At 45.8% G+C, this 18,787-nt stretch overlaps 1 protein-coding gene across 7 annotated transcripts in view; it reads left to right on the top strand.

Moving 5' to 3' along the window:
• The window catches only part of SHOC1 (shortage in chiasmata 1), a 642,525-nt gene that overhangs the window by 364,951 nt on the left and 258,787 nt on the right, over positions 1-18,787 (top strand). For all 7 annotated transcript variants that reach the window (XM_063914688.1, XM_063914690.1, XM_063914693.1 and 4 more), the window contains one exon: positions 7,893-8,069. In XM_063914688.1, the coding sequence (XP_063770758.1) occupies positions 7,893-8,069 (177 nt within the window). The remainder of the gene's footprint in view (positions 1-7,892; positions 8,070-18,787) is intronic.

Here is an 18,787-nt window from a genome sequence, read left to right as displayed (position 1 = left end):
GACATAATAAACTATATTTTAATAGTCAATTCAGAATTTAAAAAAAAATGTATACCCGAGCAAGGAATCAACCCATGACCTCACCATTCTAAAGCAGAACACTTGTAACAAATCAGATTTGTTAGGAATATTAAAAGTCATAGAAAACACTGTTAAATAAATAGAAACATTTCACCCTAGTTGGGTATTCAATACCATGTCCTCAGCATTCAACCTAACTGATGCCTATAGCAGATAGTGATGGTTCAAATAGTAGAATCATAAAAATCAACATCTATTAAATAAATATAATTGCATCCCTAAGTGGAGATTGAACCTAGGACCTCTGTGTTAGTGGACAGAGGGCCTAATCCAGACCTGATCGCTAGGCTGTGTTTTCGTACAGCCTGCGATCAGGTCTGAACTGCGCATGCGTATGCACCGCAATGCGCAGGCGCATCGGTGCAATGCGCAGGCGCATCGGTTCACAGCGACGAGCTGGTGCAAGAAAAGCTATCTCACGTCCGTTCGCAAGGTGACTGACAGGAAGAGGCCGTTTGTGGGTGACAGCTGACCATTTTAGAGGAGTGTCCGGAAAAATGCAGGAGGGACCAGGCGTTTAAAGGGAGGGTTTCTTACGTCAGTTCCGGCCCCGATCATCGTACTGGAAGAGTAAGTCCTGGTCTGAGCAGAGACTGCACAAACTTCTGTTCACACGCCTGTACAGCGATTTACCTTTACCCTGTAGGCGGCTACTACCTAATCGCACAGATGCAAAAAATGCACCCTAGCGATCGGGTCTGATTTAGGCCCTATGTGCCTAATCACTAGCCCACCAGCTCAGTCACAAGAGACTGAGTGCCGGCCAGGAAAGGAGCTGTGAAGAGAGGGGTAGGGGGGTGTCGCCAGCCCTGCTCTGGCAGGTTGGGTGCCTCGGGCTGTGCTGATGTTACGTGGCCAGCTGGCCACAGCTCATCACACTGGCCGGATAAGCAGCTTCAACACAAAACTGATTGTACTTTATGGTGGGTGTGTAAAGGTTACAGGGGATAACTGCTCTGTTCTGGCACGGGAACATGCTAGTCACTCATTCAAAGTCAGATCCTCAGAGACCTCCTCTCCATGTGTGGGAGAGGTGATTGGAGGAGAGGGGTATTGTCAGAATGATAGGCAGAGGGGAGAGCTAGAGAGGGGCAGGGGCGTGCTTTGTAAATAGGCTGAAGGGACAGGCCTGTCAATGAGGCAGCTCTACAGCTGCCTCTTCTTTTCATTTTGTTGAATGGGCTTTTCCTGTCGGTGGCTTGGCCCCGCCCCCTGCTTCAGCTACTTTATTATTGTCAGCCGGAGACACCTACTGCTGCCTCCCATCAACAGTTGCCTCCATTTACACAGCCAAAATGATAAGAATAATACAAATAAGATTTATATGACACAGAATATGTGTTATATCTTCTTTGTATTATTTTAAACATTATGACAGGGGAGGCACTGCCTCCCCTGACTGCACATCCCTCGATTCCAGGAAATTCAAAGAGATATTATCTAAAAACACTCTCGCGCTGTGATCACCCTAAAGTCCCCTAGATCCTGCATATATTATATCATTTTGTGGGTATATTTAATTTTTTTTTCTCGCTATTTTCATTCTCATGTGAGAAGAAATATAGTGCATGCCTTTTTCTCACTGAAAAACTTTTCTTGCTTTCATTTTATTAACAATTGCATATATAATTCCAGCATATTCCATTGTGCTTTTATAATTGAAAAATAGTAATAAAACAAGTCTGGTTAATAACAGACAGAAAAGGAGTATGAGGGCTCTGGTCTCCCAGCTTACACTCTATAGGGAAATAGGTAGGGATATACAAGGATAAGTGCTACATATTGAATATTGGTCCAGTCAGATTGCAGATGTTCTTGGTGGGCTGTATGACTCTGTCTCACAGTAATGTTGGCCAAGGGTCAGTGGGATGAGAAAGTTATGAAAGAGAAAATGTGTAAAGATATGTGTGGAGTGTATAGAATATGGGAAGGATATGAAAGTTATGTGGGCGGTTCTGGAATTTGATAAGCTTCCCAGAAGAGGTGAGTTTTCAGGGAACTCTTGAAGGTTTGGAGACTAGAGGAAAGTAATATTGTCAAGTGGTGAAATATTTTGAATTGGTTGCAGATATAAGTTTATCTAGGCATACGTATGCATGACATAAGCCAGATGCATATGCTACTGGTACGGAGCTGGATGAGATGTAAACACCTAATTATATGAGCATAAATATTCTATTTTTATGTGGATTTTATTTGTAAATTACATCCTATATGCGGACAGCTAGGCACCAGGCTCACTATGTTTTATAGGGTGCATGTCTCAGCATAGTATTCTCTAAACGTACAAACAGCATTGCAGTGTAGCTTTATGTACGCTATGAGATGCATTCATGTACGCAATGTGAACACACATTATATACTCTGACACATTGGGCTTACCAGTATACAGTTACCACCAGGTATCAGCAAGGAATACAGGGTTAAAGATCTAAAGACCCCCAGGTATAAAATAGTAATTTAATACCTACCGGTATTTCCTTTTCTCGTAGTCCGTAGTGGATACTGGGGATCTGTACTTTAGTACCATGGCTGGTATAGATCAGGTCCACTAGAGCCTGGCACTTTAAAAACCTTTAGTGTGTGTGCTGGCTCCTCCTCTCTATGCCCCTCCTACCAGACTCAGTCTAGGAAACTGTGCCCAAGGAGACAGACATACCACAAGAGAAGAATACAGGTACAACAGCGGTGAGGCACTAAGACAGCACACAACCATAACCGAAAAAGGAGGGCGCTAACCAGAACAGAGGATAGCAACACCAACCTAACCAAGATAGCAAAGCTATCACAACAACAGAAGGGGACCACAACGACGGGCCAACTAAACACTTACACAGATAAGCAGGAATCGAAGCACTGAGGCAGACGCCTAGTATCCACTACGGACTACGAGAAATGGAATTACTGGTAGGTATTAAATTCTTATTTTCTCTTACATCCTAGTGGATACTGCGGATCTGTCCCAAAGCTCCCAAACGGGTGGGAGAGTGCTGAGACCCCTGTAATACCGCCTGACCAAACTGAAGGTCATCCTTGGCCAAGGTGTCGAACCGATAGAACTTAACAAAAGTATTCGAACCAGACCAAGTAGCAGCTCTGCAGAACTGCAAGGCCGAGACACCTCAGGCAGCCTCCCAGGAAGAGCCCACAGATCTCGACGAGTTGGCCTGAATAGACGTTGGCAGGGGGAGATCCGCCAAAGTATAGGCTTGTTGAATGGTCAACAAGCAATTTATTGCTTAGAAGCCGGATGACCAATCTTGGTGCCATCATAAAGGACAAACAGCGAATCAGATTTCCGATGATGAGCAGTCCATTTGACATAAACCTTCAGAGCTCTCACCACATCCAAGGACTCTGGACCAATGGAAGCGTCAGACAACACCGGAACCACAATCGGTTGATTCACATGAAAAGCTGAAACCACTTTTGGCAAAACTGAGGTCAGGTCCTGAGTTACGCCCTGTCTTCATAAAAAATCAAATAAGGGCCCTTACAGGATAAGGCCCCCAATTCAGAGACATGTCTGGCAGACGCCAATGCTGACAACATCACTGTCTTCCAGGTGAGAAATTTTAACACCACCCTATGTAAGGGTTCAAACTAGTCCGATTGAAGAAAGGACAGAACCACATTGAGATCCCATGGAGCTGTGGGAGGTAAGAAGGGCGGTTGCATATGAAGAACTCCTTTTAGGAAAGTTTGTACTTCCGGCAACATGGCAAGTTGTTTCTGGAAGAAAATAGCGCCGAAATCTGGACCTTGATGGAGCCTAAACGTAGGCCCATATCCACTCCCGCTTGCAGGAAAAGTAGAAAACGACCAATTCTAAATTCCACAGGAGAAACCTTTCTACTTTCACACCAGGAAAAATACTTTTTCCAGATACGATGATAATGTTTAGACGTAACCATCTTCCTGGCCAGGACCATGGTAAAAAATAACGCTAGAATCTCCCTCTCAACTAACAAGCCATCAAACGTAGCCGCTGTAAGTCTGGATAGACGAACGGACCTTGTTGAAGAAGATCCTTTTGAAGCGGCAGAGGCCAGGGATCCTCCAGAGCCATGGCTAGGAGGTCCGAGTACCACGCCAGTCGAGGCCAATCCAGAGCATTTAGAATTGCCTGAACGCTTTCCCTTCTTAGTCTTTTTAGAACCCTTGGGATTAGTGGTAGAGGAGGGAACAGGTACACAAACTGGTACATCCACGGTGCTGTCAGCGCATCCACTGCTACAGCCTGTGGATCCCTCGTTCTGGAACAGTAATGGCATAGCTTCTTGTTGAGACAAGAAGCCATCAGATCTATCACCGGTGAATTAACTGTTGAAACACCTGGAGATGTAGTCCCCATTCCCCCGGATGGAGGTCGTGTCTGCTGAGGAAGTCCACTTCCTAGTTGTCCACTCCTGGAATGAATATGGCTGAAATGGCCCTTGCATTGGCCTCCGCCCAGTCAAGTAGTCTTGACACTTCTCGTATTGCTGCTCTGCTTCTTGTTCCCCCTTGTCGGTTTATGTACGCCACCGCCGTGGCATTGTCCGATTGAACCTGGATCGCCTGATCATTCAGGAGATGGGAAGCTTGCAGAAGAGCATGGTAAATTGCCCTGAGTTCCAGGATGTTTATCGGCAGTGCAGATTCCCGAACTGACCATATCCCCTGGGACTGGGCCCCTTGGGTCACAGCCCCCCAACCCTGGAGGCTGGCATCCATTGTGAGTAGAATCGATGAGTGGATATTGAAATTCCTGCTTTCTACCAGGTGAGGAACTTGTAGCCACCATAATAGAGAAATCCGGGCTTTTGGTGATAACGTCACTTCCTGATGCATGTGAAGGTGAGACCCCGACCATTTGTCCAGCAGATCCAGCTGAAATGGCCGGGCATGAAATCTGCCATATTGGATTGCCTCATAAGCAGCAACCATCCTGCCCAGCAAGCGTATGCAAAGATGAATGGACACCTTGCGAGGACGGAGCACTGAGCGGACCATAGCCTAGATAGCCAAAGCCTTGTCCATCGGAAGAAATACCTTTTGAGACACTGTATCCAGTATCATTCCCAGGAACTGAAGACATTGGGTTGGTTCCAGATGAGATTTATGGAAATTTAGGATCCACCCATGATCCGTAAGCAGGTGAGTCTTCAGATCGATGCTTTGCAATAGACGCTCCCTGGACATAGCCTTTATCAGGAGATCGTCCAAGTATGTTGACTCCCATCATGCGCAGTTGCAGCATCATCTCCGCCATGACCTTGGTGAAGACCCTCGGAGCTATGGACAGGCCAGGGAGTTTAACTCTTTAGACACAGGAAATGTGGCTGAGGTCTTGGGTCTAACATTAAAGTACAACTCCTCATCAGGTTCTGCCTCCTGATCTGGTATGTGAAGAACCTCTCTTACAGCATAAATGAGGACCTCCACCCCGGGGAACAGAGAGATGTCCTCATCCATATAATCATCATCATCCATATCAGGCTGATCAAAATCAGAACCTGTGGCAGTGAGCGTTTATGTGAAACCAACAGAGGGGGCTAAGAAGCCTTCCTGGTATCTGCTGCTTTGGCCATACAATCAATAGACTGTTTTAACACCTGTCTCTCCTTTTTAGCTGCAGCTAATTCTGAATTTACATTCTGAGTCATGCTTTTAAAAGTATCTAGCCAGTCAGGTGTGTGTGAACTGTGTCCCTGTGGAGGTAAGGAGCACTTTTCACACACAAGGGACCCTGCTGAAGAAGGGGTAGAGTTACAAGCAGCACACATAACCATGTCAACAGGCATAATGTACAAAACTGTAATACAGCGCAGCTCACTGAAAAAACACCCCCACAAAGACCCTAGAGAGCCCCTGGAGTGACACTGAGAAACGGAGACCGGCACACAAAACACAGCAGCGCAGTGTGTAAAAATATGTGTATCACCTTATATATGTGCAGCGGCGCTACCACTGATGTGCTCCCCCTATGCTATGACCCCCTGGTACCAGTACAGAGTCTGCAACAGTGTGGGTCCGTGGAGGAGCAGCGTGCATCGCACGGTCCCACAAATGTTTATACTGGCTGAACAGTACACACAAAGCCTAATGACAGTGAGCACTGTGGAGCCTAAACTCGCTGAGCCAGTGTAGTCCGTGGCGGGCACTGCAGCTCATCCAGTGGCGCACCCAGGGGGGGTTTCCGAGCACCCAGAAACCCCCCTCCACTAAAAAAAAAAAAATTTTTTTTTTTTTTTAGCTGCATGAGTATTATTAATGGCTGTCTAGCGTCCTCTGCAGCCTGCTGTCTTCCTGGTGGCACTTGTAAGTGCAATAAAAGTTTACTTTATTTTAATTATAATACATACATATATCCATGTGCATACATATATACACATGTATATACATACATACATAAATACATACATACATACAGTGTCGGACTGGGGCATGAAGGGCCCACCGGGGGGATGCAGTGATTGGGGCCCATACTTAGGGGTGTGGTCAGCCAACAAAGGGGGTGTGGCCAGCCTCCACAGAGGCTTGAAATACAGTAATACACAACAGTTTAGTGCAGTGTAATGCAACATATCTACCATGTATAATACAAGTGCACAGTCTGGAACCTGATCCCTAGAGGAAGGAGTGGGCCCTCAGGCAGTGGGGCCTACCGGTGGTTTCCCTGTACCCCTGTGGGCCAGTCCGACCCTGCATACATACATATAAACACACACACATATGATATATATATATATATATATATATATATACACACATGTGTATATGCATGTGTAATATGCTATGTATATGTGTATATGTATGTGTGTATGTATATATATATATATATATATATATGTGTGTGTATATATATATGTGTAGATATATATATATATATATATACACACACACACACACACACAGACACACTAGTTTTACGGACCCAGCATATACTGGGTCACCTCAGTCCGCACCCCCGTGATTGGCTCCGCCCAGTTCTGGAAACCCCCCCATGCAAATCCTGCGTTTGCCACTGTCGTCATCCATGGCCGCCGCGTGACATGCCGCCAAACCGCACCGGGGGCCCGCTAACCGGGAGCCCGATGATAAACACTCACCGCACCTGATGATCTTCGGCATCTGTTAGAAGGTGGCGGCTATCTGCTGGCATGGGTACACACAGTATGGTGAAACAGCACCTCAGGAGCTCAGTGTCCTGCCAGCTTGGATTACGAACCATTAACCATTAACCCTCAGGAGGTTGGTTCGGTCCTCCCTCTAAGTCCCACGAAGCAGGTAGCCTGGTTGCCAACCAGTACTACCTGAAAATAAAGAACTAAAATAAAAAATAAAGGAAACTCTCTGGAGCTCCAGAGAAATGCACCCGGCTCCTTGGGCACATTTTTCTAAACTGAGTCTGGTAGGAGGGGCATAGAGGGGAGGATCCAGCACACACATATACACACTAAAGGTTTTTAAAGTGCCAGGCTGCAGTGGACCTGATCTATACCCCCCATGGTACTAAAGTACAGATCCCCAGTATCCACTAGGACGTAAGAGAAAGCAGGATAATTACTATTACCCGGTACTGGCAAACTGATCCCAGTATGAGTGGATATGCTGCTGTGGGCAAAGAACTCAGCGAGCATTTGGCTGAGCATGTATTGGTGTGGTCTGACATAAATATCCTACATCTGCCTGTAAAGCATAGCATGTGACATATATATCAGCATGTGACATGTATAGAAGCATGTGCCAAGCAGCAGAGTTATCCTTGAAATGTAATTCAGATATTGTCAACTGTGTAAATAACATATTGTACTTTCTACAAACAGACAGCCAATGTCAGGCTTACCGAGTCCTTCAAGCTGAAGCAGCGCCTGTACTAAACAAACTCAAGGGCTTTGGTTTGTCTGCATGCACTGTGTGGAATTTTGCTTCAGTGACTTTTGACTGTACTCGATTTTTTTTACGCCAACAAGAGAAAACGATCAGTGACAGCTGCAAAATAGGTATGTCTGTACAATCGCTAGTGAATGCAAGATCCTTGAAATATTACCCACCTGGTTTTGTCCTGTCAAGTAATGCTATTTTAGAACAACAGGGAACCTGCTGATGGCTGCTGTTCACAGGCAATTACATTTACCCCATAGCTGACAGAAGCATGCAGATGCATTTTTGCACACACAGGAATTAGGCATCTTTATGTTCAACAGTAAATCAGGCCCAGTCTACTGCATGTAACCCATTGGAACTTCTTAGTATCTACTGACATCTGCTGGAGATAAAGCAATTTACATAGCACCTTTCATTTTCATAAGCCTGGTACCGTAGTCTTTATTTGAAACTAGTGATAGGTTACATTCACATGAAAGTTGGTTATCTATTAACTGTAAACCAATGACATCAGTGAGACACAAAGTGATGTTACAAAAATGTTATAGTATCAACAAAATAAATATGGACGCAGTGCAGGTAGTGCAAAATGAGTGATAAATAATAAAAAAGGGTATGCAGAGATGCAAATTGAATTAGGTGCGACACACTATAATAAAAATAACAGTAGTATTTATGCTAAAGAAATGTAATGTTGGATGTTCTCAGGATCATTTCATCTTTCAGTGGGCATTCCTGGTCAATGTTTTGGATGAAGGTCATCTCTTGATGTTAATATCCAATGACATGATGCCAGTTTCAGCAGGAACACAGGCAGATAACATTAAATGATGCAAACAGCCATAGAGCTATCCAAACTTTTTCAGAGTGTATGCAAGCTCTAATGACCATGGTTCTCATCACCTTTACTGACAGGTTGTAAATTTATATTATTATCTTTATGTTTTCCATGGTGTTTAATCTAAGACTGGACTTATACAGCACTGTAATATTGTCAATAAAAAACCTTAAACAGCCAGTACCACTGATTATCAAACTATAATAGTTTAATTTAAGTTAACAAAAATCTGAATACAAAGTACAAGGGAATGCAAGGGCTTGTCATCCAATGGAATTTGCTCCTCTTTGTTCTGTGTAACTTTAAATAGTTCTAGTTGTGCTGGAGATGAAAACAAGATGCATGGCATCTTTAACTCAGAGGTTCCCATACTTTCTCTGGTCATGTCCTCCTCAGTGTATTTTTCATGGCTTCCTAGGCCAAGGGGTGCCATGAGAATCTTATGCCCCCAGCCGGAAATTCTCTTCCTGCAGCTTGAATTCTGATGGATTACTGCAGTTGTATCTCCCTGCGGGTCGATAATTGGCAATCCTGCCAGTATCGCCGACCCAAGGCTGTAGGAAAAGAATATCCATGCAGCCACGCCTCCCCCCAGTTTCTCCCTGTTCCCAGGCAGCAGTAACGGCCTATCCCCAGTAATGCCTTCCCACTGCTGATGGCACCTCTCTTACAGGACTGTGAAGTCCTGTGAGTAGTGTAAGAGAAAGAGTTTTATACATTTAAATATAAAAATAAAAAAAGACTTCCCCAAAGTGTTGATTTTGTTTTCAAAAATTGTGTAAATAATACTTATTTAAACCTGATGCACTATAATTTGTAATAAATGTGTATTTTGGGGCCAATTCAGTAAGGTTAGCAAATTCTGCTAATCAGCAGAATTTGCTAACCATTAGCACGCATGCTGGAGGCCGCCCAGCATGCTTACCGGCGCCTCCCCCGCTGCTTCAAGCAGAAATTGCGAACAGCACGCAATTTCTGCTTGTTTAAGGATGACCCCTGCTGGCGCAGCTGTGGCTGCAGGAGTCCCGGCGCCATTTTTGTTGTCGCAGTGGCTGCGCAACTCCGACACGCCCCTGTTCGCGCGTTACCAGCCTACAGTTTGGGTTTGCACGCCCCCAATATGCTCCATTTCCACCCAGAGAATGGAGCGTTGCCGCCCCCTCTCACCCCCCTCCCGGCTGTCGTGCTACCGGCTGTCGGTCTCCTGGGACACCGGCACTAACAATAGTGACTGGCTGCTTGGCTGCTGTGTGAGTCTCCGGGAGAGCCACTACCAAAGGGAGGACAGCAGCTTAGCTGCTTCCAGGAGGAGAAGCATTACCCTCCCCTCCCCCACTCACAGTACCTCCGGGCCCCATCCGCGGCACCCCCACACCCCCCTCCAGCACCCGTGGTGGCTCCAGACCCCCTCCCCACCTGCAGCACCCCCATACCCATCCCTCCTCCACCCGCCGCACCACCGCACCCACCCCTCTCCCACCCGCAGCACCCCCACAACCGCTCCTCCCCCACCCGCGGTGGCTCCAGCCCCCTACCCGCGACACCTACGCACCTTTGCCCACCCGCGGCACCACCGCACCAGCCCCTCCCCCACACGCAGAACCCCCATCCGCGGCAACCCCGGACCCCATCCTCGTCTCCTCTGCACTCACCACTCCCCCAACCACAGCACCTACTAGGTGATTCATCAGACCTCACGCCGTTGCAAGGGGCTTCGACCCCTTAACCCTAGCACACCCTTTGTCCGTGCAATATTTAACCACTCACACAATTATGATTAGAGGTTCCATACAATAATAATATTGCACGCCACAAGGGCGTGCGAGGATTAAGGGGATGAGCCCCTTACGACGGTGTGAAGAGCACCCGTAGGGCGCGATGAATCATCTAGTATATATATATATATATATATATATATACACACACAGTATATATATATATATATATATATATATATATAGAACAAAGAACATCCGGCACTCAGAAAACAATGAGTAAATCAATGCCAGGGTGAACCTTTTGGTTCTTTGTTCTTTCACAGCACCAGGGTTCACTTACCTGATGAAAAGGCTGCCATGCCTTGAAACGTCGTAAGATACCTGCCTTTTGTTTTGTTTGACACGATGTAATTTTGATGTCACTATGTTTTAAATACATATAACTTTTTTTGCACAAGTCCACGGAGTGCCGCCTCATTTCCTTCGCTGCTAACACCTGAGCCACAGGTGGGGAAGGATATCTCCTTTATATATATATATATATATATATATATATATATATGAATCTATATTACCGGCACTCCTCTTTGTAGCTGGAATAGTTGCTTTGCTGGTTGCCCTCACAAGTAAAGATAGATGCATTCATAAGGTGCGGCACTCCAGTCAGGAAAGATTTCACATCCAAGCAAGCGGTTTAGCAACGTTTCAATGCCTTTATTGTGGCATTTTCATCAGGCTTAATACATACAAAAGACACAAACTCTTACCTTATATCCCCACCCATCAGTGAATGGCGCCACTCCGGTAACGGGACCACGCACCCGACCCGGCGGCTCCCTATGATGACGTCATCACGTCTAGCGCACACCACGGCGCACCCGTTGACTCACCATTCTGTTGGCATAGTAACTGGAAAACATATACATTCAAACAGTATAGTGTAGTAACGTGATAATATACAAGAATAAAACACCATTAGAGGCAATATATATATTGCTCTGGTGTCCTCTTAATGGGAACTGCCTCCCACAAATGCAGAGCTGAGGTAAGAAGCGGCACTCAGAGACTTCGGCTAATGCATCAAAACAAGCTGTGAAGCTTTAATGTATCAACGTTTCGGGGTTTCCCCCTTCGTCAGGATATAACAGACAATGAAAGTTTACACATTAAATACATACCCCCACCAATCCGAACCTCCGCCGGCTCCCGCCATCCATCCGAGCACGGGCGCCACTCCCCCCACTCCGACGTCACTCGAGGGCGGAAGTTACGCCTCGCTGGCCGGGCAGCGCCGGGACGCCGATGGAGAGAATGCGTCTCGCGGCGTTGTCATGGTAACCTGTAAACACTCACAATAGTATGTATACACATCGCGCTGCACTTAGCCACAGCGCGGCCAAAATATCATCTTCGATACAGCCAACGTGAGGCGCATAATACCATCCACATACAGAATTACATGGATCAGCATGTACTTATACTAAATACACATAAAGAAATATGCATAATTAAAAACCATACCGTAACAAATACAGTATGAAGACATAAAACAGCAGAAACAGAACACCTTTTATGAAAAAAAATAGATATAAAACACCACATGGTGATTTTTTGTGAACTCTATATCCACACCTAAACTAACAAACTAGACAACCAGAAACACATAGGGGTATATGCAATTGCGGTTGAATTCCCGCTGGAATTCGACCGTTTTTGGATTCGACACACTTCGACAGGCGAAACCCTCCCGCCGGGACCCGAATTTGACATATTCAACAAATAACGGATTCGACAGTCCCGCTGTCGAAAAACGGACCAATTGACGAATAGTGGGCGGCCTGGATTCGACTTCATAGACGGCACAAAAGTGTTCAATAAATCCTGAAAAAAAATGCGTGGGGTCCCCCCTCCTAAGTATAACCAGCTTAGGGCTCTTTGAGCCGGTCCAGGTTGTAAAAATACGGGGGGAAAAATGATAATGCCACAGCCGGGAGACACTTTTATATTGGTCCCTGCGGCCGTGGCATTAAATCCCCAACTAGTCACCCCTGGCCTGGCGGTCCCCCCCCCTCCAGCCACCCAAGGGCCAGGGGTGAAGCCCGAGGCTGTCCCCCCCATCCAAAGGCGGCGGATGGGGGGCTGATAGCCTTTTGTGACAAAAAAAATATTGTTTTTTTGTAGCAGAACTACAAGTCCCAGCAAGCCTCCCCCGCAAGCTGGTACTTGGAGAACCACAAATACCAGCATGCGGGGGGAAACAGGCCCGCTGGTACCTGTAGTTCTACTACAAAAAAAATACCCAAATAAAAACAAAACACACACACCGTGGTAGTATAACTTTATTACATACATGCACACTTACATTCATACATACTTACCTATGTTGACACGAAGAGTCGGCCCCCTTCTCCACGTAGAATCCACGGGGTACCTGTAAATACTCACAACAATCCAGTGTAGATCGGTCCTCTTCTGTTTGTAATCCACGTACTTGGCAAAATAAAAAAATAAAAAACACGATCCACGCACTGAAAGGGGTCCCATGTTTACATATGGGACCCCTTTCCCCAACTGGCGGGACCCCCCGTGACTGCTGTCAAAGAGGGTCCCTTCAGCCAATCAGGGAGCGCCATGTCATGGCACTCTCCTGATTGGCTGTGCACTCCTGAGCTGTCAGTCAGGCGGCGCACTCGAGATACAATGTAGCGCATAGGCGCTCCATTATATCCAACGGTGGGAACTTTGCACTCAGCGGTAGTCCACAAGAGTGACCCCACATAACCTCGCGGCCTACCACTGACCGCAAAGTTCCCACCATTGGATACAATGGAGCGCCTATGCGCTACATTGTATCTCGAGTGCGCCGCCTGACTGACAGCTCAGACGCAAGTCCAGAGCAAACCTCCCCCGCATGCTGGCAGAGCCCGATGCTGGTTGTTAAAATACGGGGGAACCCCTGTCATTCCCCCCCCCCCCCCCCGTATTTTTACAACCAGGACCGTCTCAAAGAGCCCGAGGCTGGTTATGCTTAGGAGGGGGGACCCCACGCATTTTTTTGCAGGATTTTTAACCATTTCACACCCCTTCCAACTGAAAAACATGCTCTGATCTCTCCATATTATTGTAGTTAGTAAAAAAAATATATATTCTTTTAAAAAATCGATTAAATAATACTTGTGGCTCCTAAATAGACAAACCAAGTAGATAATCCCTTCAAATATAAATAGATTTGCTATTAGCAATAAAAAAAGCACCAAAAAATACATGTTTTAAAAAAAAATGTATTAGATCACGACAAAAAAATGAGGCGGAATGAAATTGACAAAATGACTGTCGAAAAGCACTGTTGTCGAATCGACATTCTTCAATTGAATATACTTTTGTCGAAAAGTCGCATTTTAACATTGCAGACATGTCGAATTGAAAAAATGTCGAATTGAAAAAAGTCGAAAATGAAACGGCAGGTTTTTAGTCGAAAAGTACTGTATTGAATTGTCGAATCAAATTGGACAGGTTTTTTGTGTCGAAAATGACCCGTTTTTCGACATTTTAGGCAATTCGATCGCAATTGAATATACCCCATAGACATTATACAAAAATATAACGTATTACAATGGCTAATTGTTTTTTAGGCTGCTATGAAATAGCTATAAAATAACTATAGAACAAGGTCTATAATAGCTGTACCCAGTGTCGGACTGAGGCATGAAGGGCCCACCAGGGAATGCAATGGTAGGGTCCCATGTCTAGGGGTGTGGTCAGTCCCCAGAGGGGGTATGGCCAGCCGCTACCACTTGACAAATAAATATATATATATATACATATATATACTGCTAGTGCGTGCATGATAATGTACCAGATAAATATTGTCAATGTACTGTAGAGAATACACCATAGTCCTGTGCAGTATAAGGTAACATATGTATAATGTATAATTCAAGAACACAGTCTGGAACCTGATCCCTAGAGGAGGAGTAGGGCCCCCAGGCAGTGGGGCCCACCGGTGGTTTCCCCTGTACCCCTGTGGGCCAGTCCGACCCTGGCTGTACCACTTATCGAACCTATGGACAAAGCTATATTGTTAACTAGCCAAACATTTATACCATTTGTGCAGTTTATAAAAAGCAACTTAGCCCCTATGTTCGTTTAACCCTTTTGGTGAGAGTGTATCTAATTTAAAAATCCATCTGGCTTCCATTTGAAGGAGCTTCTTATGTCAATTGCCCCTACGGATTGTGAGTGGTACATGGTCTATGATTTTATATCTGATAGAGGCTACTCCATGACCCAATGCCAAAAAGTGCCGGGCCATGGGTTGATCACTGTGTCCAGATGAAATGGCAGCTCTAATAGCAGTTCTATGCTGCGCCATTCTCTCCTTAAATTGGCAAGTAGTCTTTCTAACATATTGTAACCCACAAGGGCAAAACAGTACATAGATTACAACCCTTGAGGTAAATGTTAGGGGCCAATTGATCTAAAACCTCTTTCCTGATTGGGCATGCACCACCGTGTCCCCAACCTGGAGGTATTCACAAGTAGTGCATCCCAAGCACCTGAAGCAGCCATTTTTTCTGCTGAGAAAATGTTGTTTAGAGTGTTTGCCAAACCCCGCAATATCAGTTTTTACAACAATTTCTCTGATATTGCGTCCTAATGTTTTGATGCATTAGCTGAAGTCTCTGAGTGCCACTTCTTACCTCAGCTCTCTCTCTCTCTCTCTCTCTCTCTCTCTCTCTCTCTCTCTATATGTATATATATATATATATATATATACAAATATAAGTGGGGCAATAAAGTATTTGGACAATCACCGATTGTGCAAGTTGACCCACTTAAAAAGATGAGAGAGGTATGTAATTTCCATCATAGGTACACTTCAACTGTGAGACAGAATCTGAAAAAAAAACTAGGAAATCACAGTGTATGATTTTTAAACAATTTATTTGTATATTGCGGAAAATAAATATTTGGACAATCAAAAAGTTTAACTCAATACTTTATAATATAACTTCGGTTGGGAATTACAGAGGTCAAATGTTTCCTGTAGTTCTTGACCAGGTTTGCACACACTGTAGCAGGTATTTTGGCCCACTCTTCCATGAAGATCTTCTATAGATCTGTCATCTTTGGGGCTGTCGCCGGGCAACACTGACTTTCAACTTTCAACAGATTTTCTATTGGGTTGAGATCTGGAGACTGGCTAGGCCACTCCAGGACCTTAAAATGCTTCTTACGGAGCCACTCCTTAGTTGCCCGGGTGGTGTGTTTGGGGTCATTGTTATGCTGGAAGACCCAGCCACGTTTCATCTTCAATGCTCTTACTGAGGGAAGGAGGTTTTTGCCCAAAATCTCACAATACATGGCCCCATTCATCCTCTCCTTAATACGGATAAGTCGTCCTGTCCCCTTTGCAGAAAAGCAGCCCCAAAGCATGATGTTTCTACCCCCATGCTTCACAGTGGGTATGGTGTTCTTGGGATGCCATTCATCATTCTTCTCCCTCCAAACACGGCGAGTGGAGTTTATACCAAAAAGTTTGATTTTGCTCTCATCTGACCACATTACATTCTCACAATCCTCTTCTGGATTATCCAGATGGTCACTGGCAAACTTTAGATGGGCCTGGACATGTGCTGGCTTAAGCAGGGGGACCTTTCGGGCACTGCAGGATTTCAATCCATGATGACGTAGTGTGTTACTAATGGTAACCTTTGTGACTGTGGTCCCAGCTCTCTTGAGGTCATTGACCAGGTCCCCCCATGTAGTTCTGGGCTGATTCCTCATCGTTCTCAAGATCATTGATACCCCATGAGGTGAGATCTTGCATGGAGCCCCAGGTCGAGGGAGATTGTCAGTGATCTTGTATTTCTTCCATTTTTTAATAATTGCGCCAACAGTTGATCTCTTCTCACCAAGCTGCTTGCCTATTGTCGAGTAGTTATTTTTTCTTCAGATTCTGTCTCTCACAGTTGAAGTGTACCTATGATGGAAATTACAAACCTCTCTCATCTTTTTAAGTGGGTCAACTTGCACAATCGGTGACTGTCCAAATACTTTTTTGCCCCACTGTATGTATGTATGTATATATATATATATATCTCCTATATATTAGCCCTGTGACTCTGTGTCTGCATTTCTAACGCTGGGTGGAGTCACAGAGCCTGCCCTGTACCAGTGTCAGCCCACCTGGGTGGAGTCACAGACCCTGCCCTGTCCCAGTCTCAGCACAGCAGAACGGACCACTACAGACACACCACACTGCCAGGTAAGCTAGGAGACCCACACACCCCTCTCCTGCAAACACCCACCACCACCTACTGCAACCACCTTACCCTCCACGGCGCCACACACAGCCGCTAGCCCGCCCGCCACCCCCCCTTCCTGCTCTTACAGTGCTGCCGCGCCGACGGCGCCACACACGGCCGATAGCCAGTCCGCGGCTAGCGCGCCCGCCCCCCCCTTCCATCTACAGTGCTGCCGCGCCGACGGCGCCACACACGGCCGCTAGCCAGTCCGCGGCTAGCGCGCCCGCCCCCCCCTTCCATCTAAGGTGCTACCGCGCCGACGGCGCCACACACGGCCGCTAGCTAGTCCGCGGCTAGCGCGCCCGCCCCCCCTTCCATCTACAGTGTTGCCGCGCCGACGGAAGTTGAGCTGCTATTGGGCCTCTTGCTGGTGGTGGTGGGGTGGGGGTTCTTAATGCCTGCTACCGTGCTGGAAGGGGGGAGGGGGAAACTGGAAGGCAAGCTGATATTGCTCACTTCACCATGTCCCAATCACACTTACATGACACCTTACAACACTCTCACCCATTCCCCATCAACCCCACAAACACTATAACATCCATCAATGCTAACCCTAAGCAGCACCCTTACAGCATCCTGCCTAATTACCCAACACCCACACCATCTTACCCACCCCAATTACACTTCACAAACACTGTATACACCACTCTACCTTCACTATACTGCACACTACACATATAAAGCCTACACCATCTCTCACATAACTCCTAAGCCCCTCCACAGAAGCCACAATCACATCCACCACACTGTCCTACCTAGCCCCTGTCACATACACTTCAACCCATTTTGCACACACCTCAACAACAATATTTTCTACTACACACACTGTGCACCCTTACTCCTAACCTCATTCAATACACACCCCCACACAGTATGTACAGCCACCACTAACAACACCTCCTGCCCCCTCCACCATCCCTCAGCTGACAGGGGCGTTGCCCCTTACGACGGTGTTAAGAGCGCCCGTAGGGCGCGATGAATCACCTAGTATATATATATATAGCCTTTGGTGATCAAATTTCATCAGATGCTCTGGTTTTAGAAATGGTGCTCATTGGTCAGAATCAATCCGTACATTATTCTGCAGTTCTCACCTATAATAGTTTCACAGGCTCACAACTGTTTCTTAAATGCACATTCACTTGATAAGTCTTGAACTGTATATGATCATGACTTAATGTCCTTAGACATATGCAGTCACATGGCAGGAACAGACTATTAATTAGGAAAACAAATATCACTGTCAAGCTTGTTTGCCTGGAAGGATCATTAATTGCTAGTGGAGAAACTACTTGAGATATTTGGCATACTTGCTTCTTGTACTTGTTTTAAGTATTTATCGCTGTCAAGACTCTTTCTGTGGACTGGAGGAAGTTGCACAGATGAAGAGGAGGCGACCAGGGAGGGTGTAGTCAAAGATGCACATCCCCAGAGCACAGTGGTGACCAGCTTGGAAAGCTCTGTGTTAGGTTGCCTTTAGGGGGCAGTAAAGCCAAAGACAATGATAAGGGTTCTCAGCTGTCCAGAAAAGGTAAAAAGGCATGTGGCACAAATTCAATTATCGGCAGATGCGGAAGATGTTGGGACAAATACCTTGGCTCTCATAAATCACATAATAAAAAGCAACTCATAAAAATCTTAAAATTAATTTTCACTGGTAAGTAACTAGGCTGAATTTAGCTGGTCATGGGTTATGAATTTTGCATAGTATTATGCTTACTCCGCCACACGGGTCCTATAGCTTGATCCTTCTTATCATTAGTAACCCTCTGTTCAGAAATGTAGTTGCTGTCATCAGATTCCTATACCATCACCTGAACCGGTTGGTGTGTCTGTGTAGTAATGTTGCTGTAGTACCTCCTGGTTGGTGATGGATTATTCCACTTGACAGCTTACTATGAATTAGGACTGCATTGGTAGTGAACAGATGGTGATCTCAGAGCCAATGGGATACATTCAGAGCAGCCAGA

This window comes from Pseudophryne corroboree, chromosome 1, assembly GCF_028390025.1.
Source record: "Pseudophryne corroboree isolate aPseCor3 chromosome 1, aPseCor3.hap2, whole genome shotgun sequence".
NCBI classification, from domain to species: Eukaryota; Metazoa; Chordata; class Amphibia; order Anura; family Myobatrachidae; genus Pseudophryne; species Pseudophryne corroboree.
The sequence above is the reverse complement of the archived record's forward strand: the minus strand, read 5'-3'. Positions and strand labels throughout refer to the sequence as shown.